The sequence below is a fragment of the Lontra canadensis genome, unplaced genomic scaffold, assembly GCF_010015895.1.
Source record: "Lontra canadensis isolate GAN:19392208 unplaced genomic scaffold, GSC_riverotter_1.0 scaffold68, whole genome shotgun sequence".
Taxonomy (NCBI): domain Eukaryota; kingdom Metazoa; phylum Chordata; class Mammalia; order Carnivora; family Mustelidae; genus Lontra; species Lontra canadensis.
Window position 1 is genome coordinate 330,337 of NW_022631062.1, and position 26,664 is coordinate 357,000.

Here is a 26,664-nt window from a genome sequence, read left to right on the forward strand (position 1 = left end):
CCCTAGAGAACCAGCCGACCTCAGCTGAGTGCAGGGAGTGGCTTCCTTCACCCCCCCCCCCACCCTGCTTGTTCCCTTTGCTCTCCAAAAAGTTACAAACTGGCTTTCCTTCCTGATAAACCAAGGCTTCCTCACTGATTGGTCTCAGTTTAGGAAAGGACGTGACATCAGCAGCTTTGCAGACTGGGGCTGGGGGGCCCGCTGTGAGCTTTGGCCAACCTCCAGGCAGCTAGGTGGAGCATGTGTGTGTGTGTGTGCGCGCGCGTGTGTTTGTGTGTCTGGGCGCAAAGCGCGTCTGTCTGACCACAGGTAGTGCTCAGATTACCGTGCCTGCTCTGTTCTCTGCTGTTCTCTACCATCTGCCCAGGACGGTGTGGTTCAGCCAGTCCCAGTGCTGGAATTCCCAGGAGCAGGGGAAGCATGCAATTTGGACTCAACTGAGCGACCAAAGTGGAGAGTGGAGCTTGCCCGGCCAGGAGAGCACCATGGACGGCGAACCACGGGGCAGGAGCAGCAAGTCCCTAAGGCCAGGGGACCTTCCTGACACCCGGCTCCTTTCGAACTCGTGGATGGGGGGTGAGTCGCCAGCAGTGGCATCAGGGTGCTGGGGAGGCTGCATACGGTGCGTGGGGGAGGAGAGGGTGGGGTGAAGTCAGGGGCTCTGTCTGAGGTATGTCCACAGCTTGGAAGGTCTGTATCCTTCACATGGTTGTTCAAAAAGCTGTACACCTCTATCTGCAGAGTCCCAGAGACCGTACAAAGTTGATTGTCACAGTTCATTCACCAGTAGAAACTTCAGCTCCAAAGAATGGAGGTATAAAGCTTACTTATAAATAGGATACTTTTACTGCCAAGTCGTTTATTAAAAGGTCTTAGGTATTTGGCATGTAGGTGGGGCTGGCCTTTAAATGACGTCCAAACACTGAGTACTGATTGATTCACTTTAAAAGGAGACTTTTTTCTTTTTAACCTTTGGAGAAGCTTCTTTTAGGGATGCTTGTCACCTGTCACGTGGTATCTTTGCTAACTGTAGAATCTCGTGCCTCTGGGCAACTGTCATTTTTTGGTGAGCGTTCAGCAGGTGCCTGATGACCGAAAAGATTCTGAGAAATGGGTCTAAGCATCAGAGGAACGATAATGACATTGAGACTCATGTTATTAGCAAGGCTGCCCACAACAGTTGTCCATCACAGGGTCAATTTGCAGGGACCCAGCAGTCAGGGAGGATTTATTACTTTCCTCTGCTACAGCTGCTGAAAGGTGCGGGGTGGGGGGGGAACCCCCAGAAGAAATAAAATAACAAAATGCCTTCCCTCCCACTAACCCAGCCGATATGCATGTATCCAATTTTGCTCGGAAAAGGAGCAGAGCAGTAAGCAGGATTCGGGTTTGCAAAGGCAGAACTGGACTCGTCAAATTTTTGGAGCACAGACTTGGAGCAATAGAAAGCAGAGTGGCACCAAAAATGGCTTTTAAAAAAGGAATTAGATACATATGTTTTTTTTAAAGATTTTATTTATTTGACAGAGATCACAAGTAGGCAGAGAGGCAGGCAGAGAGAGAGGGGAAGCAGCCTCCCCGCTGAACAGAGAGCCCGATGCAGGGCTTGATCCCAGGACCCTGAGATTATGATCTGAGCCGAAGGCAGAGGCTTAACCCACTGAGCCACCCAGGCACCCCAATAAATATGTTTTGAAAGCAGCAAATTGTATTTCCAAATTCATATGGGAAAGTCTCAGTAATCTGGGTGATTTCCACATGGTTATTTTACACCTAGGTATGATGTTTATTTTTATTTCCACTCCAAAGTGGGGTGGCAGCCTCTTTTCACTGATTAGGGTCCTAATCTAACTCCTATTTGGGGCAGGATCCTTTGCTGGGTGGAGGTGAGCAGCTGCCCATATCCTCAAAGGTCTGGTGCTTAGAAAGTGAACACTCTGTAAGTAAAGAGTAAGGGGGTGGAGGGGCTTAGGGAGTCGACTGAGGACAAGTCTGGAGAGCTGGAGCTCGGTCATGGAGCTGCAAAAGGCTTGGTGGCATTAAGCCTCCATGAGGCAGGGAGTTGAGAGCCATTGATGGTTCTGGAGTGGAGACTGGGCATTAAGGAAGACTGTAAGCAGATGAATCTGGTCGCCGCAGTCAGGATGGAGGATGGGATCCCTGTCTCGTGCAGGGAGGGTTTGGGCACATGCAGATGGCTGTCCCCCCCCCCCCGACCCCGTGCTTCTGATACCCCGATAGGCCTGGGTGAAGCCTGGGAGACGGCATTCCTAATAATAAGCTCCCAGGTGAGGCTGATGGTGCTTGGAGAACCGTGCACTCACCGTCTCAGCATGGAGCTTACATTTGGATCGAACTCGGGGAATGACATAGAAAGGGGACATGGGTGACAATTTCAAAGGAGAGCGCAGTCAGTCTATGTTCCTTGACTAAGTATTGGGACTAAAAGAGGCAAGGCAGCCGAAACTGTAAAGTTGTGAAGTCTAAATTAATGTCAGCCAAGGGGGCTAGGTAAGAGAGAAGCTGGGGATGGGAGCTGGCTTGGGAGCCACGTGAGGAAGGGAGGACAGGGCTTCTGTTTTGAACACCAAAGTTTCAATGCCCGTGCCCAATGCACAGCGTGCCCATGTGGCCCAGACTGGGAGAGCAACAGGTCAGGAAGCTGAGACCTCAGAGTCTTCTGCCGGGGCTGCGCTGAAATCCTGGGAAAGGAGAGCTAGTCTGATGGCCCAGAGCTGAGAGCCAGGCATGGAGCCCGGGGCCAGGCCTGCAGGTGAGCACGTAGGCCCAGTGAGTTAGAGAAGCAGAAAGAGATTTGGATGTTGTCATTCCCCAGGAACTAAAAGAAGAGAAGTTTCCAAAGAAGCAGAAGTCACAAGGGCAGAAGACAGGACGCCTCTGCTCCCCTCCTTCCTTGTCCCCCACCTCTGGCTGGCCAGGTCCCCCTCATCTTCCACGTCCAGCCTGGCCGCTGCCACCATGAAGCCCTCCCAGGCTCTCCAATGCGCCTTTTCCTGAGCCGAGCCCGGCTCCCCCTGCTTTGTGCAGCTCTGCCCCTTGGGCACAACCGAATTGCCCTTGTTTATGCTTCTGAATGCCTGACCTTGGTGAGGTGTGGAAGGCGAAGTACTCCGCATGCTGTTTCCCAACAGCCCCGCCGAGAAACTCAGCTCAGGTGAAGCGTGTCCGGGGCACTGGACCAGGGCAGGGGTTAACAAGGGCCCGGGTGCCGCTCCTCTGGGGGAACTCAGCTGTTCCCTTTCTCGCCTGCAGGCCTCTCTCCGCCTCCTCCTCTGAAGGAAGGGAGCAAAGGTTATGCAGATGGCAACCAGCTCTTCGGAGAGATGGGCTTAATGCTTCAGTCCTCTGCCAGCAGCAAAAAAAAAAAAAAAAAAAAAAAAGCATCTTTTTTTTTTCTTCCTGAAAACACCTTGTTATGGGGTGAATTGAGTCTCCCCGCAGGATAGGTTGGAGCCCCAACCCCCAATACCTCAGAATGCGACCTTACTTGGAAATGGGGTCTTTGTAGATGTAATTAGTTAAGATGAGGCCCTACTGGAGTAGGGTGGGCCCTCATTCGATGACCGGTGTCCTCATAAGAAGAAGAGGGGAGAAAAGGGGGAGGCCTATGACAGCAGAAGCAGAGACGGGGGTAACACATCTAACAAGCCAGAAACCCCAGCAAAGATGGACGGCGGCCACCTGAAACTAGAAGGGGCGGAGAAGGAAGGATTCTTGCTTAGAGCCTCCGGGGGAGAGCGTGGTCCTGACAGTACCTTCCTGTGGGACTTCGAGCCTTCAGAACTAGGGGACAATGGATTCCTGTCATTTTAAGCCAACTTTGCTATGGCGGTTCTAGGAAACCAACGCATACCTCCCCATGGCAACTCAGGAGAACGCGCTGAAGGAGAAACTAAACACCACCCAGCCCTGCAGGTTTGTGTAGGGAAATTTCTTTCCTCACAAAATCGAGCCCACCCGGTAGAGAGTGGGCTCACATTTAAAGAGGAGACAGGCACGAACAGGCCCGGAAAGGAAGCAAGCCTGTGCGTTCATGGTGGCTTTTGAGACATCGGGGTGCCTTGGCAGGGGCAGGTTTTCCGGGGAAACCTGCCTGACCAGACAGAATGGGTGCTGCTGTGAGGTCCCTGTGGAGAGAGACAGACAGAGACCGAGGAAGAAGAGGCTGGAGAAAGAATTACAGGGGCCAGGTCGGACTTGCCCAAGAGCTGCCTCAGTGGGCCTTTTCTGTTTCCTGTTTCTGACCACGAGGCTCTGTGTCTCTTCCTCCTCTTTTCATTTGTCCCAGGATCCAACCAGGGTCCATCGTAACTGTGACCCCAGCCCCCAGATCATCTGTTGTGTCGGTGAACACCCCTGGGCCTCCCCTTTCCACGTCCCGTAGGCCGAAGGCAGACGCTCCTGCCCCCCCGCGGCCACCCAACCTCCCCTTCTTCCCCTTGACCTCGCACAGTGTTTCCAGGATGGAGAGAGACTTATGCCACTGCCTCAGAGCTCTGTTAGCAGCTCTCCTCAGAATCTATCAATTAATGCCTTTAAAAATATCTTCTGAAATAATGGAAATTTAAAAAAAAATCATTCCAGAATGGCAAGAAAAATGAAACGGTGACCTTCCTAATGCATTGCAGGGTTTGCCGGAGACTCGATTTAAGAGAAAGGTAAGTTTAATGGCAGTCATCGGAGGACTGGCAAAGTGGGTTTGGGAGAAGGGCTGCCTGCCGCATTTCCACCTTGAGCCCCGCTGCTGTGTCTGAGGCCTTGCCAGTGACCCCATTTGGCATAAATTTCCTGGCAGGAAAACCAGTAGACCCCGGCTGAGTGAGTGTTGGGGAAGAATCCCTGATGTATACTCAGGGCTTGGCCGGTGCACTGTGTACAGGCAAAGGCCCTTGAGTTGCAAAGGCGGTGGTGGGGTCAGTGGAAGACGGGATATGGTGACCTTGAGTCCCGTCTTCATCCAGTCTCCTACTGGGAGCATTTCCATGTTCTGGAGGCAACAGGTCCCCTTTCCTGCCCTGTCTGCTCTCTCTGGTGCTTAGCAGGAAGGCAGGCAAAGCTTCCCCCTGGGGGGAATTGCACATGCTGTCAGTAGCTCATTGCCTGCTTGGGTGTGGTCTCTGGAAAACCCTGGAGAGCCCCCTCCCTGATCCTCCCAGGCAGGATCCACACAAGATGTATGTCTCAGCCGTCTCTTCAGTGTTTTCAAGAGCTAAAGAGTGTGTGGGGACTAGTCCCTGTTGCACATTATGGTGTTTACAACCATGTGTGTATGTATGTGCGAAGATACCTATCTCCATGCTCCTGATGCTAGAAAAATGTCACCCTACCCACGGTCACGATTCTAAGTCTTTACATAATCACTCAGTTGTTCAGAGACCTGCTGAGGCTGACATCCTCGTGGAAATTTGTCATGAATTTTGGCTTTGTCGGGACCCAAGTTTTTCTCCTGGGCGGGAGTGATAGACACATTATGATAGGCTTACCGAACCCTAGTCTAAAATGACTTTATTTTTTTAAGGTTTTATTTATTTATTTGACAGAGAGAGACACAGCGAGAGAGGGAAAACAAGCAGGGGCAGAGGGAGAGGGAGAAGCAAACTCCCCGCTGAGCAGAGAGCCCGAGGCGGGCCTCAATCCCAGGACCTCAGGACCATGACCTGAACCGAAGTCAGACACTTAACAACTGCACCTCCCAGGTGCCCCCCCCCAATGACTTTAAATTAGAAAGCAAAGTTTCATACACCGCTGATGGGAATATGAAGTGGTATGACCCTTTTGGAAGAGAGTTTGGAAGTTCCACAAAAGTCTAAACATGGGGTGACCTTGTCCTAGAGCATTTCCACTCCTACGTATGAAGCCAGGAGAACTGAAAACAGCCACCCACAGACTTGCTCATGAACATTCATAGCGGCGTCATTAATAACAGCCAAGAAGCAAAAACAAGCCAGGTGTCCATCAGCTGACGAATGAATAAATAAAATGCGGTCTGTCTCTACAGTGGGTATTATTTGGCCGTGGAAAGGGATGAAGTGTTATTCCCTACCATAACGTGGATGAACCCTGAGACGTGATGCTAGGTCGAAGAAGCCAGTGGCAAAGGACCATGTTCCATACGATTCCACTTACATGAACTGTACGCATAGACAGATGTGGCTGCTCAGCCCCCCACCACGTGCACCTGGACAGTTCCCTGTGCTTCTCAGTGACACAGACTGTGTCTGCTTTGTAAATGCCGCATTCTCAAGCATGGGGACCCCGCTACAGGTAGCCTTTTTTATTCCTCTTAGGGGAGTACACGATTCTTGATTTACCGTAAGCGGAAGGAGGAATGGTTTCAAGACGAATGAATAGAAAGTGAAGCCTGTTTTTGTCTGTAGTTGATAGTATAATTGCATCCTTTTTTATGAAACCTGAGCAGAGTTACAATTTAGAACCCAGATTACCTGCCCGGACTCTTTAGGCTGTCAGCTCTGATTATCCGATCTCGCTTTAAGAAAGGGGAATGTGCCAGCTATGTTTCTTAGCCCCTGAACACTCGGAGGGAAAAAAAAATGGATTAATCATCACACACATGGTGATCCATTAGGATACACTTGCAAATTTCTTTTAAAATGGATTTTCAAACCTTAATTTTTGGCTCTTCCTTTGCACCCAAGATTTTGTGCAGATTGCGTTTTGTGTTTGCTCCGACGGTATAGACATAGTTGTCCTTTTAATTCTAATTTGGAGAGAAATCTTTCCGTAGCTACCATCTGGAGGGTAGGCTCTAAGCACTAGAAACAGCAATTTTTTCCTGAGAGAATCAGGAACCTCAGAGAATTCTGTGAGGCCATGAAGTTTCTATTGATTGAACATAAGGTTTGGGAGGTAAGAAAAGCTATTTCACGTAAGGTACTCGTAGTGACCCCAGGAGGAGAGTATTGGATGGACTGCGTGTCGATAGGCTCATTCGGCTACCTCTTCCCTATAAATGCTTTATGCATTCATCTGGAATGATAGTAATCTGCTCCATGGGACACACTTTCCTGGGTCTTGATAACTCCCAGATAGCAAGGCAGACCTCAGCTACTGTGTTAAGGACAAAGTATTCTAGCCTCCTCCTTTCTGGCTTTTTGGTTGATAAGGTACTAGTAAATTCCCTGGTTCCCCAGGTCTCCCTAGCTTTTAGGAGACACCGGTTCCTTATGAGGCATGCCTGCCATCAGACCGTTTTGCCTTGTCACATTCTGACTTCCTGTGCTTGTTCTGGAAATCAGTCACAGCTTGAGATGAGGAAAATGCAGGTCTCTGCCTCATTCACATTACCTCCACATTCAATTAGAGAGAGGAAAACATTTAATGTGTTGGGATAGGGTTTATAGGGTTTCTTCCGAAGAACGTGTGTTCTTCCTGCGTGGCCGTGGAACACATTTGCTATTTGCAACAGCAGCGGTGATGGGGTGTAATTAAGACTCTGCTTAAGGGGAGGGCAGGATAATGATAGTAGCTAATAGCTATTGACCTGTGCGTAAGTTCATTGCTGTCCTAATATGACAGGGAAGGAAACTGAGGCTCAGAGCCTGCCTGGGGACCCACAGCTCCGAAGCACCCAAGGGGGTCTGAATTCAGAGCTCTCTTAACCACACTGCCATGCTGCCTTTTGGGGTAAATAATGTCCCTGTTACAAGGTCAGACTGAACTCTGCTTTGTGCTTGATACTGGGACGGGCGGTAGTCCAGAAATAGATACCGTTCTGTTTAGCTCCGATTTTAAACCTAATGGCGTACGTAATGATGTGATCACCGCTATTAGTACACGGCACTGTTTGCTGAGATACCGAAGTTCGAGTTCATGCAGGAAGCTAGACTGGCAACCGCAGCTTAACACACGAATGCTGGTGATTAGTGAAGCTCTCACTGAACTAAATGGACCATTTGCCTTTGAAACCCACGCAGTCCATCACCCCAGTCTACCTCTTTTGTCCTCAGGTTGGAGACTGGCTGTAGTTCTTTCTTTAGCTACCTTGACATTTCAAATAAAATGTGTACTGGGAGCATTGATGGAGGGAAGAGATGCTGAAGGGCTCGTGGGTGTCTTGACTGATGGACTCCTATGTCTCCATCCAGGAAGACCCCTCAGGCTCTTATGGACGGTGGGGCTGCATCTTGGGTCTATAGCACAGTGACAGGATGTAACCCAGTCCTCCCTTCCCATGCAGATATTGTGTCTGATTGGTCTCCTGTGCATGAAGCGGCCATCCACGGACGTCTTCTCTCTCTGAGGAACCTCATCAGCCAGGTACATGGCTTTTCGGGGAAAAAAGACAAACATTAAGAATATCCTATCGCGGGACACCTGGGTGGCTAAGTGGGTTAAAGCCTCTGCCTTCGGCTCAGGTCATGATCTCAGGGTCCTGGGATCGAGCCCCGCATCGGGCTCTCTGCTCAGCAGGGAGCCTGCTTCCCCATCTCTCTCTCTGCCTGCCTCTCTGCCTACTTATGATCTCTGTCTGTCAAATAAATAAATAAAAATCTTTAAAAAATAAAAAAAATTAAAAAAAAAGAATATCCTATCGCTCACCACGCTGAGAAAAAAAAATCATAGTCTGATTTTTTTTTAAGATAGAAATTTCCTCTTTGGCAAAATGAGGTGAATCCTGTCCCCTTTAACCATTTCCTTATCTGGAGGCTGGCGTAAATACTAGAATTTAGTACAATTCTGTGCACATGATCGGTACTATTATACCTATTGGGTGAATAACAGGCAGATGAGTGTGTCCAGGTTGCCCTCGCTTTACTCGATAGATTGTATTCTTGAAAATTATCACACGAAACAGTTTTTCTCAACTGAGGCAGTTTTGCCCCTTAGGGAACATTTGACAATGTCTGGAGACATTTTTGGTTATCACAGCTGGGAGTGGGGGTAGGTAGGGGGTGCTGCTGGCGTCGAGTGGATAGAGACCAAGGACGTCACTGAACATCACACGTTGCTCAGGACAGCCCTCTACCTCAGGAAACGATTCCAGCCCCAAAGGCCAGTAGCGCTGAGGTTCAAAAGCCTGGATGTAAAATAAATGCTTGCAGATGTCTTTTTTAAATATGTCATCTTATCATTTCAAAGATCTTTTCGGTCTTATGGAACCTCTAGCTGATAGTGGCTCTGCCCAGTTTGACATCAGTTTCTCTGCTCTACAGGTGTAATTTGCAGTACACATTAATTTGAGTTTTGTTTCTTTGAAATTATTGGGAACTTAAGCTAAGATACTTGTTAAAAAAAAAAAAGCAGTTGAAATCACCATTCAAAATCCTAATAAAAGTTTTTGTTCAGAATGTTCTGTTTTCTGAAAAGACTATAGATCTTTCCAGGTGGGAGCTATTGACTCTTTTCAGACCATGGACCCTTTGGCAGTCAGGCAAAATCTATGGACCCCTTGTCGGATGAATGTTTTAAATGCATGGAACATAGTACTGAGAAGACCTATCAAATTAGTAAAAGAACAGGGGCACCTGGGTGGCTCAGTGGGTTAAGGCTTCTGCCTTCGGCTCAGGTCATGATCCCAGGGTCCTGGGATGGAGCCCCGCATCGGGCTCTCTGCTCGGCGGGGAGCCTGCTTCCTCCTCTCTCCATGTCTGCCTCTCTGCCTACTTGTGATCTGTCTGTCAAATAAATAAATAAAATCTTTTAAAAAATTAGTAAAAGGACAAATGTGACATGGTGATATAAACTGCATTAAATGAGATTTAGTGGCGATTCCATTAACTACTGTATTTTGTAAGTAGGTTGAGTGCATATTTTGAGATATTTTAGATGTCTATAACAGTTGTAATACAATAAAAGTGTCTGCGATTCCTCTCAGTGATAGTCCTATGGACTGCTATTACCACTGTGGTTTGTCGTCTGGATTCATAATGGAAAGACATCAGACATTTTAGGTGGTTGTTAGTGAAAAATAAATGTTTTAAATTTTAAAAATTTCCAATTTCATGGACCTATCTAGACTAAGAAATCCTCCTGTAAGATAACAATTTCTAAAGAAAAATTTCAGACTACCCTAAGCCACTATCTTAAGCTGTTTGTGGTAGCAGCAGCCCTATTATAAATCGAAATCTAGATAGTAACACATAACTCTAGCTAAAAGCAGTTAAGCTGCTTCTCAGATAAAATGAAACATTTACCTATTTTGATGGGAAGAAACATGATCACTGTAGCTTTTATATATCACTTATTAAATTGGACCGATATTCATTTATATTCAGTATTTATGTTTATTGCACATCAGATGGAACTATTATCTTTATCTAAGTTCTATGACATTATTTGAGCAACTTATCTTCTTGGAACCTCAGTTTCTGCCTTCATAAAATGAATTTCGTCCCCATGCCGAAAGGCTGGAGCATAGCAGGGCAAGCCCAGCCGTGCAGGAGTACTTCCGTTCTGTTCATGTAACATCTACCAACATCCTGTTGGCCAAAGCAAGTCGGAGGACCACGTCTGAAGTCAAGGATGAAGGAAGTACATTTTTTCAATTATGAGGTGATGGCAAAGGTGTGAATGTATTACACTACTATGGGAGAGTGAAGAATTAAGACCAAAAATTGTCTATTAGGTTACCTTATGCGAGTCTGCGAGGGTTAACTGAGGCGACATGTAAATTACCTACTCCAGTTACCGTCATCACTCATGGTATTTATTTTCTGATTACACTAATAACACTTTGGCTAATCAAAGAATAATGACAAACACAGTTGCTAAACCAAACCTATTTTAGGGAGGGAAGTAAGACCAACATTCAAATGTCTATAAAACAAAGAGAGAAGAGAAAAAATAAAGGAAAGAAATTTTTTTTGGCCCAAGAAGGGAGAAACTCATTCCGTAACTATTCTTCACCACAGTTCACATTAAAATATCCAGGATGTTTTTTAAAAAATAACAATGCCTGGGCTTCACGCCAGACAGTCTAATTTTAACTAGGGCAGTCTTCATGCACTGCTACTTTTTTTTTCAGATTTTATTTATTTATTAGAGACAGAGCGAATAGGGGGAGCGAGGGCAGAGGGAGAGGGAAATGGAGAGAGAATCTCAAGCAGATTCCCCAGAGAGGCCGACTCGGGGCTCGATCCCAAGACCATGAGACTATGACCTGAGCCAAAATCAAGAGCCAGATGCTTAACCGACTGAGCCACCCAGGTGCCCCCTTGCTTTGGTAGTTTTTTAAAAGCTTCTGTAGAACCACTGCATTCAAGGATTTTTTTTTTAATAAAAGAGAACATTATGATAGTGTAGGTGAGAGAGAAAGGCAAATGGACATGAAACAAATAGTAGGAAGAAAGAAACAAAAAGGCCAATAAGTTGGATTTCATTAAGATTAAAAACTTCTTCATCAAAAGGCAATATTTAAAAAGCAAGGAGGCAAGCCACAGATGAGAAAATATTTGCTATATATATATATGTACATCTGTCCATCCATCCAATGAAGGGCCCGTATTCCTTGTCTAAAATCAATACAAAAAGGATAGGTAACCCAGCAGAAAAATGGGCAAGAGACTTGGACTGGCACTTCATTAAAGGGGTTGTCCAAATGCTCAATAAAATTATCCAACTATGCTGATTAGTAATTGGGGTAATTCAGATTACGAGTAGGAGATGGTATTAGCAGCTCCTCCCAGCAGAGGGGTTAAATGTGAAAAGACAGATAGTACCAGGTTTCTTTACCTGTGTAGTGATAATATGCATGTTTTCTTTATGATAATTCACTGAGATTTACACTTAGGCTCTATGGACTTTTCTTTATTGCACTTTAATAAAACCTTATTTAAAAAGTAGTAGTGTTTGTTAGGTCAGCCGAAAGCAATCCTGATACTCCTTGACCATAGTGGGACCTTAATGTGGTGGTTCTCAATGTGGACTGCACGTTAGAATTGCCTTGAGCTGTCTGGGATAAGGTGAGGTTCTTAAAAAGCCTGATGCCTGACTTCAGCCTCCTTTGATTATATGGCAAATGCTCTGGGGTGCAGCTCCCCAGGGGATTCAAAGGCACAGCTGAGACCGAGAACCTTAGCAATAAGGTATGGCTGAAAGCAAGTGGTGAAAACCAGCTGTTCAGTTCCTTGAATAAAACTCCTTATGCAGCAGCCCCCCTCCGCAATCCTCAAAGGGCTAAGTCCCTACCAAGTGGAAATAAGGAAAGACCCCGGTGTTCTGAAACATCAGATCTTTCCGATGTGGCAGCTAATTGAAGGCAAAGTGGTAATGAATAAGAAGTCTCAGATCATGATTGCCTGCAAGTTACAGGTTGCTAAGCACGCATCGTTTCTTAGTCCTCGTAACAATCTTGTAGGGTAGGTACAACTGTCCCCATTTTACAAATGAGGAAACTGAGGCTTAGGGAGATAAGTCACTGCCTCGAGGTCACGATGCGTGTTAGGTGATGGTGCCGGCATTTGAACTTTGGAATCACTCTGCTTACCCTCCCTCTGAGGTCTCCATCCTAGGTATGAGACAAGATAGTGGGGCCATTCAGAGAAGTTGGGCCAGCGAGACAAGGAGCCCTTTTCAGGGAGAGTTTGCTTGTTGGCAGAGGCTGCGTTTATGTTGTGAGTTGGGTCTCTAGGTGGTTACATCTTAGTGGGGAATTAGAGACATGCATCAGGGGCAGAGAAAGCCAAATACAGTATGTAGAGAGTATTGAGAGAAAAATGAAAGGATCTGAGGACAAATCTTTGAAACGCCTGCACTTAGGAGCTGTGAGGAGGAAAAAGGCCAGAGTTAGTGAGAGAGACAGGAAAAGGACAGTAGGAGGTCAGAGATCTAGTTCTTTCTCAGGGAGAGCTTGGTTTGCAAAGCCAGAGGAGAGGTTTCACAAGCTTGGGATGAATACAGAGCCAATTCAGAGGTGGACGGAGACGGGAGACGGAACGATGTATATTGGATTCAATAAGGAGGAAGTCTCTGGTGATCTTTAAAAGCAGTTTCAGCAGGACTGGGTTGGTAGGTGAGAGAAGGGCGACAAGCAGAGACAATGGGGACAGACTGCTTTTGAAGAGGAAAAAAAGCAGGGGAAGCAAAGGGGAGAAGAGGATTGGATGGAAGTGTAGTGTGGTAGAGGGTTGGGAATGACGATGGAAAGACTTCAAGACACAAAAGGAAAGTGTGCCTGCAGAGGAGGGGAGAGGTGGAGAACGCATGTGAGAAGGTGGCCAAAGGCAAGTCATGACATGGTGGAGGGACAGGGTAAGGTCACGGGCTGTTGGGGCGAGCTCAAATGATTGTCTCCAAGAAAGGAGCAATGGCAGAACAGAGGACTGGCGACGTGCAGAGGGATTTTAGGGGTAGGGAGAGGGGGATGTGTGAAATACTCACATCAGGTGGCTTTGATCTCCTTGCTACAGTAGAAGGAAACGATGTGTTTGATGAACATGAAGGAGAAGGCTGCTCGTGACCTCCTTCTGCCCTGAGTGTAGAGAATGACACATCAGTTATGTGTAGGACAAAGGACAGAGCCAAACCTTATTGTAGTCTTCAGGTTGGTTCATGCGGGGATGGGCATGTGGTTTGAAGCTGGGACAGAAACCTGCCAGGTGCTGAGCGCTGTGTCACCGTGGGCGCCCTGACATCGTCCAGCCCCGAGGCCCCGTCTAAAAGAGGGTCTGAGGATGGGCCGAGATTAGGGACAATTGGTTACAGAAAGATGAAAGTGAAGCCATTGATCCATGTTTTCAAAACCTGAGAACCCACTGGGGACGGACCCTGTGTGAAGGAATGGGTTAAAAATTACCTCAAGATATTCTAGAATGTCCTAAATAATTCTGACTGACGGCCACCATTCATTTAAAGTAGTGCCGTCGCTCAATGAGGAACTGTACGCGCAGTCCTACGTTGGCAAAGTGAAACTGAAGGGAAAGGAACCTCCTAGTTATGAATTTTTTGTGTATTCTAGTAGTGTGAGGGGAAGCTATTGCACAAATATAGAGCATTGAGGGGGGCAAAGAAAGGATCTAAGAGCACATCTTTGAGGGGATGCCTCCAATTTAATAATAAAATAATAATGACAATAATAAAATAAAATAACAGACACCACACTAAAGTCCATGGGCAGAACTTGTGACGGTGTCTATGCAGTAACTCAGCTCTTCTTGAGTCGGTGGTCAGTAAGCGTTTATTGAGTGCTCTTTGGGTACAGATGGGATGCGAGGTTACAAAGGAGGGGAAGGTGTAGTCCCTTCCCTCCCTGGGAACAGCAGGGCCAGGGCCGGGGGGCAAAATACTGTAAGGGATGTCAGAACTTCTCATTTACAAGTGAGTCTCGCAGAACCCCTCCCCAGACCCACCCAAAGAAAGGCTCCAGATTCAGGACCCTGTTGACTCAGGCGTGTGTCTGGAACGATTGGACCTCTTGAAATCTATGAGGTCACACCCATCAGAGTGTAAAAGCTGATAGGATTGGATGATCAGGAGGTTGACTGACTTACGAATGTGTTAGGAATGATGATGTGGGAGGCAGTTCATTGGAATGATTTTACGCAAATTTTAACTCTTATGGGAAGAAAAGGTACGATTGTATTACCAAGTCATTAGTTAAGTTAACCGTATTCTTACCTAATGTGTCCCAAGAAAAACAACTTTTGTTGTACCCAGTTTCCTCCTGTCGAGGATAATGTATTCCATGATCAGGGCATCTGGGGGGGTCTCTCCTGGAGTTCTTTTGCTGCTTTGCGTGGATGGGGCTCATAAGCCATCTCCTGGAGAGAGCAACTTTTTTCCACAGTTTGATGAAATGCATGGCCTTCTGACAACTTCCTTGGCTCTTTGGACCTCAAGTACCTAGAGTGAGAATGTCATTCCCCTCTGTCTTAGGACTTTCTGCCTCTGTCTGTGCAAGTTCACCTCATGCTTTGGCCCTAGATTAGGCATCTCTTGCTGTGTAACCAATTACCCCCAAACTCAGAAGCTTCGTGAACAGACCTGTATTAGCTCACAGTGTCTGTGGGTCAGGAATCAAGACACAGTTCACCTGGGTCAGGGACTCCTATGAGTCTGCAGTCAAGGTGAAGGCCAGAAACAGAGACAACTTAAGGCTCGACCGGAGGTGGACCTCAGTCCTAACTCACTTCCATGGCTGTTGGCAAGGTTCGGTTCCTCCTGGTTCTTGAACTGAGGCCCTCAGCTCCTGGGTGGCTGTTGGCTGGAGACTGCTCTCTGTTCCTTGCCCTGGACCTCATCGAGACAAAAAGCGAGCAAGTGAGAGGACAGGAGAGAGTAAGAACGAGAGAAAAGTCATTCTAGAATGTGTGTCCCCAAGAGTCAAATGGCTGGGTCACGGGGATGCATCTCGTCAACTCTAGTGGAGACACTCCAGCTATTTCCCCCAGGGTCTGTGGCATATCATCCTTTCACGAGCTGCATGAAGGTTCCTTGTTTGCTTGACATCATTAGCAACACCTCAGCACGCTGGCAGAGCGGGAGCCAAGTGAACTTAAAGAGAATTGTCGTGGGGCTGCATCGGGGTTGAATCCCCACCGTATGGGGCTGTGGCTTTACATCCCTTTCTCTGCTCACTTCCTCTCCTGCAGGGCTGGCCCGTGAACCTCATCACGGCCGATCGCGTGTCCCCACTCCATGAGGCCTGTCTCGGAGGTCATCCCTCTTGTGCAAACGTTTTATTAAAGCATGGAGCTCAGGTAAGTGTGACTCAAATAATGTCTTAGGGACCATGACAAGGGCCTGTTTCCATCCCTTTTGAGTCATTTCTGGCATTTTTGACTAGTCTGATTGGAAGGTCGAAGAGGGGTGTTTTTCAAAAGCATGACATCCATCAAGCTTCTTTACCTTAGCGATAGAGGAGGAACCGAATTTTTAGCCAGGAAGGAATGGTTTGAGACTGCAGCAGTTTCTTTAGCAGTCACTCCTAATAAATACCCGGAAATAGATTTCTGCCTTCAGTCCCGTGGCTGGAAGGTAATGAAATATTACAGAAAATGTGGAACATTTGGCTCCATGAGACCTGAATAATGGTTCCAAACCATGTCTACCATTTGCTAATATTGGAAACTTGGAAAAGTTACTTGGGCTCTGAGCTTTAGAGTCCGTATCTGAGAAGAGGGGGGAAGATAACAATGAAGCTGTGTGCCCTGGAGAGAGGAAAGAGCTTTGTGGCACGCATGGAATGTCTGCCCCAGCGGGCGACGACCAAACACTGTTCCTACCCGTTATGTCTGGCCGTGTAACAAGCCACCCTAACTTAGTGACTTGAGACAAGAGCCACTTATTTCTTTATTTATTTAACATATAATGTATTATATGTTATATAATTGCACAATCTGTGAATCATCAGGCTTACACATTTCACAGCATACCCTCCCCAATGTCCATCACCCAGCCACCCTCTCCCTACCCTCCTCCCCCTAGCAACCCTGTTTGTTTCGTGAGATTTAGAGTCTCTTATGGTTTATGTCCTTCCTGATCCCATCTTGTTCCATTTCTTCCGTCCCTACCCCCCACAATCCCTGCCCGGCTTCTCAAATTCCTCCTATCAGAGAGAGCGTATGATGATTGTCTTTCTCTGATTGACTTACTTCACTCAGCATAATGCCCTCTTGTTCCATCCATGTAATTGCAAATGGCAAGATTTCATTTATTTTGACGGCTGCATAGTATTCCATTGTATATATAAACCACATCTTCTTTATCCATTCATCTGTTGACTGACATCTAGGTTCTTTCTGTAGTTTGGCTATTGTGGACATTGCTGCTGTAAACATTTGGGTGCATGTGCACCTTCGGAGCTCTCCATTTGTATCTTTAGGGTAAATACCCAGTAGTGCGATTGCTGGGTCATAGGGTAGCTCTATTTTCAACTTTTTGAGGAACCTCCATACTGTTTTCCAGAGTGGATGCACCAGCTTGCATTCCCACCAACAGTGTAGGAGGGTCCCCCTTTCTCCATATCCTCACCAGCATCTGTCATTTCCTGACTTGTTAATTTTAGCCATTCTGACTGGTGTGAGGTGGTATCTCATTGTGGTTTTTTTTTAAAGATTTTATTTATTTGATAGAGATTACAAGTAGTCAGAGAGGCAGACAGAGAGAGAGAGAGAGAGAAAGGAGGAAGCAGGCTCCTTGCTGAGCAGAGAGCCCGATGCAGGGCTCGATCCCAGGACCCTGAGATCATGGCCTGAGCTGAAGGCAGAGGCTTTAACCCACTGAGCCACCCAGGTGCCCCTCATTGTGGTTTTGATTTGTATTTCCCTGATGCCGAGTGACGTTGAGCACTTTTTCGTGTGTCTGTTGGCCATTTGGATGTCTTCTTTGCAGAAATGTCTGTTTATGTCTTCTACCCATTTCTTGATTGGATTATTTGTTCTTTGGGTGTTGAGTTTGATAAGTTCTTTATAGATTTTGGATGCTAGCCCTTTATCTGATAGAGACAAGAGCCATTTATTTATCTCACAGTTTTTCATGTTGGCCAGATAGTTCTTCAGGTCTGGCCTGGTTCTGCTGACCTTGGCTGGGCTTCCTTAGGCCTTCAAGGTTAGCTGACAAGTTCGCTGGGGCAGGCTGCTTTGTGATGACCCTGCTGGGGTGGCTGGGCAGACAGGAAATCTCTATGTGGTCTCTCATCCTTTCCCAGGCAGCCTGGCCTGGTGCCCGTGGTAGCAGGCATCCCAAGAGCATCAAACGAAGGCAAGCTCTTGGCTTGCATCCCATTTGCTCTCGTCCCATTGGGCAAAGCAAGTCCCGTAGACAAGCCCAGATTCAAGGACTGAAAAAGGAGTCTCCATGTTTGACGGCAGGAACTGCAATGCTGTGTCACGAAGGGACACTTCCTGGGAGGAGTGATGTGTAAGCTGAAATGCGAAGGACCCGTTGAAATCTGTCAGCTGAGTCGTGGGTTGGGGTGAGTTAAACAGCCTCTCTGTCCTTGCCAAGAAAAGGGCTTTGTCCTGAGAGCAGTAGTAGAGAGCTGTAGGTGAGCATGGTCATCGGGTCTATACTGGGGTTACGAAAACTTACTCCAAGTGTGGAAACAGGGCCAGGATGATGGAGAGGCTGAGAGGCACCGAGAGTACCATCTATAGCAAGAGACTCCCTCTCAGGGTTGTGGGGCACTCACGTGCCCCCGGGAGGGAGTGTCTCCTTAAACTTTGTGCCCTGGACATCTGGGCCTCACTGGTTGTCGCCTTCCTTGGAGATGGCTTGTGAGAATGACTTCATTGTCTTCATAATCTCTTTGCTTCACAGTGTAGAAAATGTGCTTTTGATTTTGCTCTTCCCTATTTGCTTATATCCCAAACACTGTGAAGTCAGATGTGAACTTGTAAGTTTCAGTCAGATTTCCAGTGTGTGAAAGACAGTGCCAAAGACTCTAGTTTTCTAGCCCTGTAGGACGTTAACCAGTCTTGTAACTGTTAGTGGCGTCATTTCAGCATTTAATTGACTGACGATATAAATTCTCCTTTGAGCTAGCCTTACCGTCTTACAGGTTCTCTCATTCATGAACGAGTTGAAGAAAATCTTTGGCACGCCTCCACCCTATATTTCTGTACAAGTCATGTTTTAAAATAAAAAAAAATAATAACACACAAACAACTCTAAACGGTTACTCTCGCTGCTGGAAAAGACTCTGGATTGGGGCGGGATGGGTCTGGAATGTAATGTTTAAAGCAGGGAGATTAGTTTGTAAGCCCTATAGGATTATCCTGACTAGTTCATATTCCTGGGGGCGTGGAAATGATAGAATATACGGTAACATTCTCGGGGCCTTATGTCATTCAGCTTTTCACAGCCTTGTGGATGTTTGGTATTTTTGTCCTCATTTTAGAGCTGTGGAATCGAAGGCTCAGAGACATTAGAAAGCAGCTCAAAGTAATGGAGTCTAGATTTGAACCCAGGACAGCCCACTGCCTACCTTTAGCCTGGGGCTTTTTTTTTCCAGGTGAATGGGGTCACTACAGACTGGCACACCCCGTTGTTTAACGCATGTGTCAGTGGCAGCCGGGACTGTGTGAGTTTGCTTCTGCAACATGGGGCCAGCCCCCATGCTGTGAGCGATCTGGCGTCCCCCATCCACGAAGCGGCTAAGAGAGGTAAATCTGCTGAGAATTTGTCGTCCACCACTCCTTCAACAGACATCTCACAGTTGTAAGAGGAGGGATAGCTTTCAGGGATCTTTCCTCGGTGTGGGGCCCTGGGACCAGAAACACGGGCCTGGCCTGGCCTGGCCGGCAATGGCAAATTCTTGGCCTCCACGCCAGGCACATTAACTCGGCAACTCTGGGGTGGGGCCGGGCCATCTGTGTTTTGTTTAGCAAGCATCCCGGTGATCCTCATGCACAAAAAGTTTGGGAACCACCCTTTCAGAGCATCTGGAATGTGGTTCACTGCTGTAGGTTCTGGAATGGGGGCTGGCCCATGGTAGACTGTCCATCAAGATCTGTGAAATACATTGTTGGATCCATGACCCCAGAAAAATCAGATTATTTTATTAATTTTTTAAAGATTTTTATTTATTTGACAGAGAGAGAGCACAAGCAGGGGGATCAGCAGGCAGAGGGAGAGGGAGAAGCCGACTCCACACTGAGCAGGGACCTCCCACATGGGACTCCATCCCAGGGCCCCAGGATCATGACCTGAGCTGAAGGCAGACGCTTAATGGACTGAGCCACCCAGGCGCCTCTCAAATTATTTTATAAAATAAATTCTATTCTTTTGTTTTAGGGCCTTAAAGAATATTGTCTCATGGCCACCTAGGTTTTCTTTTTTAAAAAATATTATATTTATTTGAGAGAGAGAGAGAGAGAGAACACAAGCAGGGGGAGACAGGCAGAGGCAGAAGGAGAAGCAGGCTCCCTGCTGAGCAGAGAGCCTGATGCAGGGCTCGATCCCAGGACCCTGGGATCATGACCTGAGCTAAAGGCAGACCCTTAACCAGCTGAGCCACCCAGGCGCCCTCCTCACCTGGGTTTTCTAAGTGAAACAAACTTTCAATTTTTATTGGAAATACAAGATGCTATATACAGCTCGGGGTAATTCTCTACCACACCTGGCTTTATTGAGATTTAACTGACAAATAAAATTGTATGTATTTAAGGTGTACTAACATGATGACTTGATAGATACCTACATTACAAAAGGGTTACCAATCAAATTAATGAACCTATCCATTGTCTCACAGTGTTACCATTTTTTGTGTGTGGGGAGAACACTTAAGGTCCACTCTCCTAGCACATTTCAAGCATATGGCGTTATTGCATACAGTTACCAATACTGTACGTTAGATCCCCAGAGCTTCTTCAGCCAGGGTAATTCTTTTCATAAAGCCACAGTTTTCCCGATATTCTTAACTCTGGTACAAAAAATACAATGGCAAGTTCTGCCTCTCCCCAGTGTCCATGACCGTCATTGTCACTATCATGAGCACACTTTGCCAGAAGAGTTTTTAGTTCCTCGGTGGCTTTCCCAGAATGGCTCCCCATGAGCACTCCCCACAGCAGCTCTGTTTGACCAAATCCATCCATATGATAAACATCTCCCAAGGCACTGACATTTCTTTGTTAAGAGACCTGTCAACTCATCATATTCCCTGGGTGCGTGGAACTCAAATGATTTTATAGAAAGAGAAACACAGGGCGCCTGGGTGGCTCAGTGGGTTAAGTGTCGGCCTTTGGCTCAGGCCATGATCCCAGGGTCCTGGGATTGAGGCCCGAGTTGGGCTCCTTACTCAGTTGGGAGCCTGCTTCTCTCTCTGCCGGCCACTCCCCCTGCTTTTGCATGCTCTCTCTCTCTCAGAAATAAATAAATAGATACAATCTTAAAAAAGAGAGAGAAAAGCAAAGAAGCAGTGTTTAAAGTATGACATGCTAGACCAAGCAAGAATGATTTGGCTTTCACCAAACCCAGTTTGCCAGACCAGGCCCCACTTGGATTGGATGGGGCAGGTGCTTCTCAGCCTCGCCTGTGTCCATGGTGGCTTCTTTCTTCCTGGGGCCAGCCCTTGGTAAGCTTCTGGGCTGCCTCCCTGGGCCCATGGCTCCTACTGTGCCTTTTCTTCTGCAGGCCTACCTGCAGTCCTTGTTCCCCCACCCCCTCCCAAGTGTCCCCTCCATTTCTGTAGTCAGTCTGGTTACAAAGCCACAGACCCTTGGAGCAGACTGCTGGTTGCTCTCCGTGGCCCACAAACCCGAGTGGGGTTCTCCCCGGAGCTGCAGAGGGATCATGCCTTACAGTCAGCGCATCAAGTGACGGCAGTGTGTAAAGTCCTTCCCTGGGCTAAGTAAATTAGCTTTTGGTCCGTGGCAAACATAAGCTTGCAGGAGAGGGGAAAGGTATTGTGTCCCTGGCTCAGAGAATGTACGCTGCAACCATGTTTCTTCTGCCCTGGGTTGCAGGCCATGCAGCGTGTGTGGAGACCCTGGCGGCCCACGGGGGCGACGTGGACCATAACATCAACCACCTGGGCACGCCGCTGTATTTGGCTTGTGAAAACCAGCAGATAGCCTGTGCCAGGAAGCTTCTGGAGTCAGGTAAAGCTAAAAGCACATGAAACAAGGAAAGAGAATGAGAAATGGAATGTCTTTTAAAAGCCATTTGTATTGTAATGGGGAAGAGTGTGGGCCGTGGAGTCGGGCAAGGTCAGGGTTCGTGGAGGCTGTGTTCTGGGGCAGGGTGGCGGGGGGGATAGATTTTACCCTGTTTGCACTTCCACTCCCGCTCTCTCGCTTGGAATGAGGGTAAGGATGGTGAGCATATCTCTTCCCAGGGTGGTCCTCAGTGATTATCTGTTCTCCTCCCTTCCCTCTCACCTCCTCTCTCCAGCCAGTCACGTTCTGAGGCCAGCAGGACTCGCACAGCTGCTGGAGCCTGGCTTGGTCTCCCCCCTGGGAACTTCTTCTCCGGTACTTGCCCTGTTTTTAGCTCATTGTTGATCTTCTGTGTTCCTCGGAAAGGCCTATGTCTCATCATTCTTTTGCACCTCCCTGGTGTTATCCAGAACCTTCTGCAACCTTGGAACACCACTTCGTCACCCCTGTAATGACCCGAGTCCTGCTTATTCTTTGAAACTCCAGCAACCCTTCCCTTCCCTTGACTGTCCTGTGCTGCTTGTTGCCTTCTGCTCATGTGACAGGCATTGTCATGAATTAGGAGAGTCATTCTCCTTCTCTTTCCCTCTCTCCCTCCCAACATCCCCTCCTCTATCCCTCACCCCACCCCTTTCCCCTAATGCTCTAGGTAGATTTTAAGTTCTAGTCAGGAAAAGGCAGGGTTTCCCATTCCTCACAAAACCAAGAAGAGTGCCGGAACAATCTAGTTACTATGTGTTGCGTGGACATAGGTTTCCATTTTCCTAGGGGAACAGCAGCTCAGGCAAAGCCACATATCCTCACCTGTCCTGGGGGGATCCAGCCCATCTGGCTAGGGTGGGCATCTGTAGAGAGCGTAGGGATGGAATTGGCTTGGGATGGCCCTAGAAGAGGAGGATTTTTCTAGAATGTAGCACACCTATGGTCAGCAGTCAAGGGCAAGGTTTTAAACCTCATATAGCTACATAGCTCGTTTTGTACCTTCAGTCACGTTGTCACATGGCACTTTCCCCATCTTAGTCGATGGAATCAAGACATCTCCCATTTTCCCAGAATTGCCAGGCCCACTGTCAAAGTGCTTTTGTTAAGGACTGTTGAGGAAGCGTGCTTCGAGAAGGGGGACACTTGGGCTCAGCTCCCTGGCTGACTCTCTCCTTCTTGTGACTTTTCAGGAGCCAGTGTGAACCAAGGCCGAGGTCTGGACTCCCCCCTCCATGCAGTGGCCAGGGTGTCCAGTGGCGAGCTGGCGCTGCTGCTCATGGACTTCGGAGCGGACACCCGGGCCAAGAACGCCGAAGGCAAACGCCCCTTGGAGTTGGTGCCCCCTGAGAGCCCTCTGACGCGGCTCTTCCTGCAGCGAGAAGGTGCTTCTCCTTTGCCCGAACCTAAGCCCTAATCCGTAGCAGCTCCTGCGGACTCTCGCGGGAGGCAGGTGCTGACCAAGCTCTGACTTGTGAGACTGTATGAGATCCTTCTCTGCCCTCGCCGCATGTGGGGAGCTGAGCTCATTGACTATTCAACAAGGTATGGTCCTGGTCACGTGGTCAGGAACCACCTGTGGTTTGCAATGTTGGAGACCGGTTGTTTTGGTTGATCTGATACTCCGTGTGAGGTAGGCCAGCTTTGAAAGAATGAACACGATCTTCAACTTTTGATATGAAAGTTTTCTAGAACATGGATTAGAACGATGCAGCAGAATTCTCTTCGGGGCTGGACAAAGCCCCCCTTGGGTGCCTTAACTGCCCTACGCATGGACCAGACTACTGGGCACTTGCTTGCTGGGGGCAAGGATGCTACTCGAGATAGTGCTAGAAAGTCTTCCTTTAATGATTGACAGCAGTCTGAGGGCATTTACTGTTGTAAGTCCATCGACACCTAAGTCTTCCACAAATAAGAGCCGACACTTCTAACCCAAACAACTAAACGTGGTCATTGAGTGCTGTGCGAGGGGGTAGGGTGTGAGGTTGGTGTGGGCTGGGGGGAGAAGCAGAGACCCCTCAGATGGCATTCGTAACTGTCCCTAGACACAGAGATCAACCAGCTCAGGACCTGCTTTCTTGCTAGAGTGTAGACTTTGTTCAGTTTTTCGAGGCGGTGGGACTTTGAAGCAGGCTTCCCTGCCTGACGGGTTCTGATGGCAGGTTACCGGGTTATACTCCACCTGCTGAGAATTAGGCCTCGCCCTGGGTAGAATTGTAAAGTGGCCGCAGAATCTTCTTCCTCCTACTCTGACTGCCCAGGGTACTTGCAGCCAAAGCCCTGCCTTTGGGGCCCGCAGGTACGGCCTGTGTGGTCCTCTCCAGGCCGCTCTTCCTGCATTGTAATGATTTGCTTTTAAAAAATTATATCTATCTATCTATTGCCTATTTCTCCAGCAGGCACAGATGGCACAATGCTTGGGGCCCATGATGTTTTTAGGGCCCACAGAAATATGTTCATCTCTTTTAAAATCCAAACGAAGAAAGGGATAAAACTCGACCTGGATTAGGTTTGCCTTTATACCGACACAGTGGCAAAATACCATTTTTTTTTAAACTGGGAAAGAGATCCACAAAAGCAAAAGTGCCTCATGGCCCTCTAAAGTTACAAAGTCATGTACACACACACGTGTGTGCATGCACGCTCGTGTGTGTATACGTGTGTATCTATCTCTACCTCTATCTATAGTCCCTCAGCCCCTGCCTCAGCAAATAATCCCACTGGATTTTCAGTTTGCCTCCCCTGACTCCTCCCTTCCACTTGATGTCCCCAGGCCATTCGTAGGCACCTACATTGCCTTTCATTCCTTTCATTCGCATTTTGGCGACAGTGGGGTCCATGATCCCACTGGCTTGTAGAATGTCATTTGCTCCTGCAGAGAATTACTGCTGCTTTTGCCCCCATGAGTCATTTTTGGGGGTTTTGGTGAGGTCACGTCTCAGTAGTCTGGAAGGCCACAGGACACGGGGCCAAGCCAAGGGCAGAGAGAGCCAGACCTGCAGTTTCAACCCAGCAAATTCTATCTCCGATCATCGCTGGAAAGGAGTTCTGGAGTATTCCTACCCCAGTAGCTTCGAAAAGCGTCTAAAGCAGTGTTTACTCATGGCTCACCATGAAAACGAAAGATGACCCCCCACCCAGCATGGCCGGAGCCACTCTCAAACTCACATTGGCTTTAAAGCATCACGAGTATTGCTGGGGGAAAAAAAAAAAAAAAGACATGGAGATGAAAGCAATAGGCCAATTCATAGATAAAGAATTGCTGCTTTTATAATGGAGTAGAGCCCACTCCTTGAACACTTGCAGGTGCCAGGAAGCGGCTGCAGAACTATAGCGGGTTTTCAGCTCTAATCCTGTGGACTTAAGGCTGTGGTTGTCGTGCGTCGCCCCACCTCGAGTAGACAGCAGGCAGCCAGCTGATAGCGGTAGTTGCACTGAGCTTGCTCGGATGTCCTGCTGTTCTGCCTCGTTGGACACTTCTCTATCCGCAGCGCCCACAGTGGTCCCCGGCCGCGTGCCTAGCGCAGAGGTTAGCCCCGTCCTTTGACCTTCCTTACTGAGAGGGACTCAAGTTCGGTTTTCCCACCGGGTACTTTTTACAGCTGATTAACATGTGCCTTGAGTCCACTGGGGAAGTTCGTTAGGAGATGCCTCAAGTCTACTAAGCAGAGTCCGGAAGGTGCCCCCGATCCCGACCCGGGGGCCTTGGGAATGTGCTCTGAGGTCCGCGCTGACAAGACTGCATTTATTTCTGTTTGGGCCACCCGTTTCACGACGTCCCTGGCCTCTACCTGCCAAATGCCAGTAGCACCTCTCCCCCAAGTGGTGACAAGCAGAAGTGTCTCTACACTTTGCCAAGTGTCCCCCCCTTTTCCCTTCCACCCGACCTCCTGCTGAGAACCACTGTCCTAAAATGTGAACTGTTGGCTGGTTCCCGGTGCGAAGTCTGTGCTGGTTTACTGTTCAGCTCTGAGTTGAAGCACTGGGCTAGCTCTGAATGCAGAATAAAAAACAACTGGGACTTAAGATAACATACCCTTGGGCTTCACTGATGGCTCATTAGATTTGAATATCTTAAAATGGCTTCATTATAAAAGTCTTTGTATCTAGACATGCCTTACTTTTTGGGAAATACCTTATTTTTAAAGGTAAAATACAAGAAAGCTGTTGAACGTGAACGTGAATTTTATTTTCAATATTGGGAATTTTGTGTGACTTCCTAATTCCAAAATTAGCTGCCTTAAGCCACCGTTAGTGAGAATAAGCTTTGATTTTTTTTTTAGTCTGCTCTACATCAAAAGCTAATAAGCTCATTTTAGTGAGATACCAGAAAAGAGAGAACATAGCCTAAAAATGCTGCAAAACCGTGAAAATGGTGTTAAGCAGAGCCACGTTATTTCCCTATGACAGGGTTACCTCTTGTGTGTTTTTAAGGAGAAGTAGCCTTAGATCAGTGACGCCAATATGTGGCTTGTCTTGCGATCTCTCTCCAGGACCCCCCTCTTTGCTGCAGCTCTGTCGCCTTAGAATCCGCAAGTGCTTCAGGACCCAGCAGCATCACAAGATCGAGGGACTCATCCTTCCTGAGGAGCTGAAACGTTTTCTCCTTCATATGTAAACGTGTCAAGGGATCAGAGTCACAAAAAACCCACCAAGATTCCGGAGTGTTGCGGCCACTGGCGTTTTGGAATAAAATCAGGTTTATAGAGCTTGGCCGGTTTTGTCAATTAGGTTTTTATTTTTGATGGAAACACACTGGGAACTTCTGTGTTATTGGTTGGGAGGCCTGAGACCTTTCCCCTGCTCCCTAGAAGAGGGCGGCGGTAATCCCAACCCCTGTTTGAGCCACTGCTGAGCCAGGACCTGTGGTCCGTTTGTTGAGTTCCTCACGCTGACTTCAGGGAAGCCAGATTCCAGGATGGGTTTTCTGACGCTAACCTGGGGACTTGGGTGTGAGGCCGAATTTTCAGACACGACTCTCTGGGCTCCATCCATTACGTAGGAAGGAGGATAAAGAAGAAAGAGATTCCTTTGTCTACCTCTTCCTCTTTTTCTTTAAGATTTTATGTATTTGACAGAGAAACAGAAAGAGACAGTGAGAGGGGGAACA

The 26,664-nt window shown here is 47.7% G+C and overlaps 1 protein-coding gene across 1 annotated transcript; it reads left to right on the forward strand.

Annotated features, from left to right (window-relative positions):
• Window positions 1-400: 400 nt before the first annotated feature.
• On the forward strand, window positions 401-26,267 carry ASB9 (ankyrin repeat and SOCS box containing 9). Its single transcript, XM_032880149.1, has 7 exons — window positions 401-576; window positions 8,219-8,298; window positions 15,570-15,677; window positions 18,932-19,082; window positions 21,384-21,518; window positions 22,748-22,939; window positions 26,048-26,267. The coding sequence occupies exons 1-7, from the start codon at window positions 486-488 to the stop codon at window positions 26,170-26,172; spliced, it is 882 nt and encodes a 293-aa protein (XP_032736040.1). The 5' UTR covers window positions 401-485; the 3' UTR covers window positions 26,173-26,267.
• Window positions 26,268-26,664: the final 397 nt, after the last annotated feature.

What these genes read in the sequence shown, in the direction of transcription:
- ASB9 (XM_032880149.1), top strand. Translation starts at nt 486, where the DNA reads ATGGACGGCGAACCACGGGGCAGGAGCAGCAAGTCCCTAAGGCCAGGG. An exon ending in CCACGAAGCGGCTAAGAGAG is followed by an intron (nt 19,083 to 21,383) that starts GTAAATCTGCTG and finishes CCTGGGTTGCAG; the next exon opens with GCCATGCAGCGTGTGTGGAG. An exon ending in CAGGAAGCTTCTGGAGTCAG is followed by an intron (nt 21,519 to 22,747) that starts GTAAAGCTAAAA and finishes GTGACTTTTCAG; the next exon opens with GAGCCAGTGTGAACCAAGGC.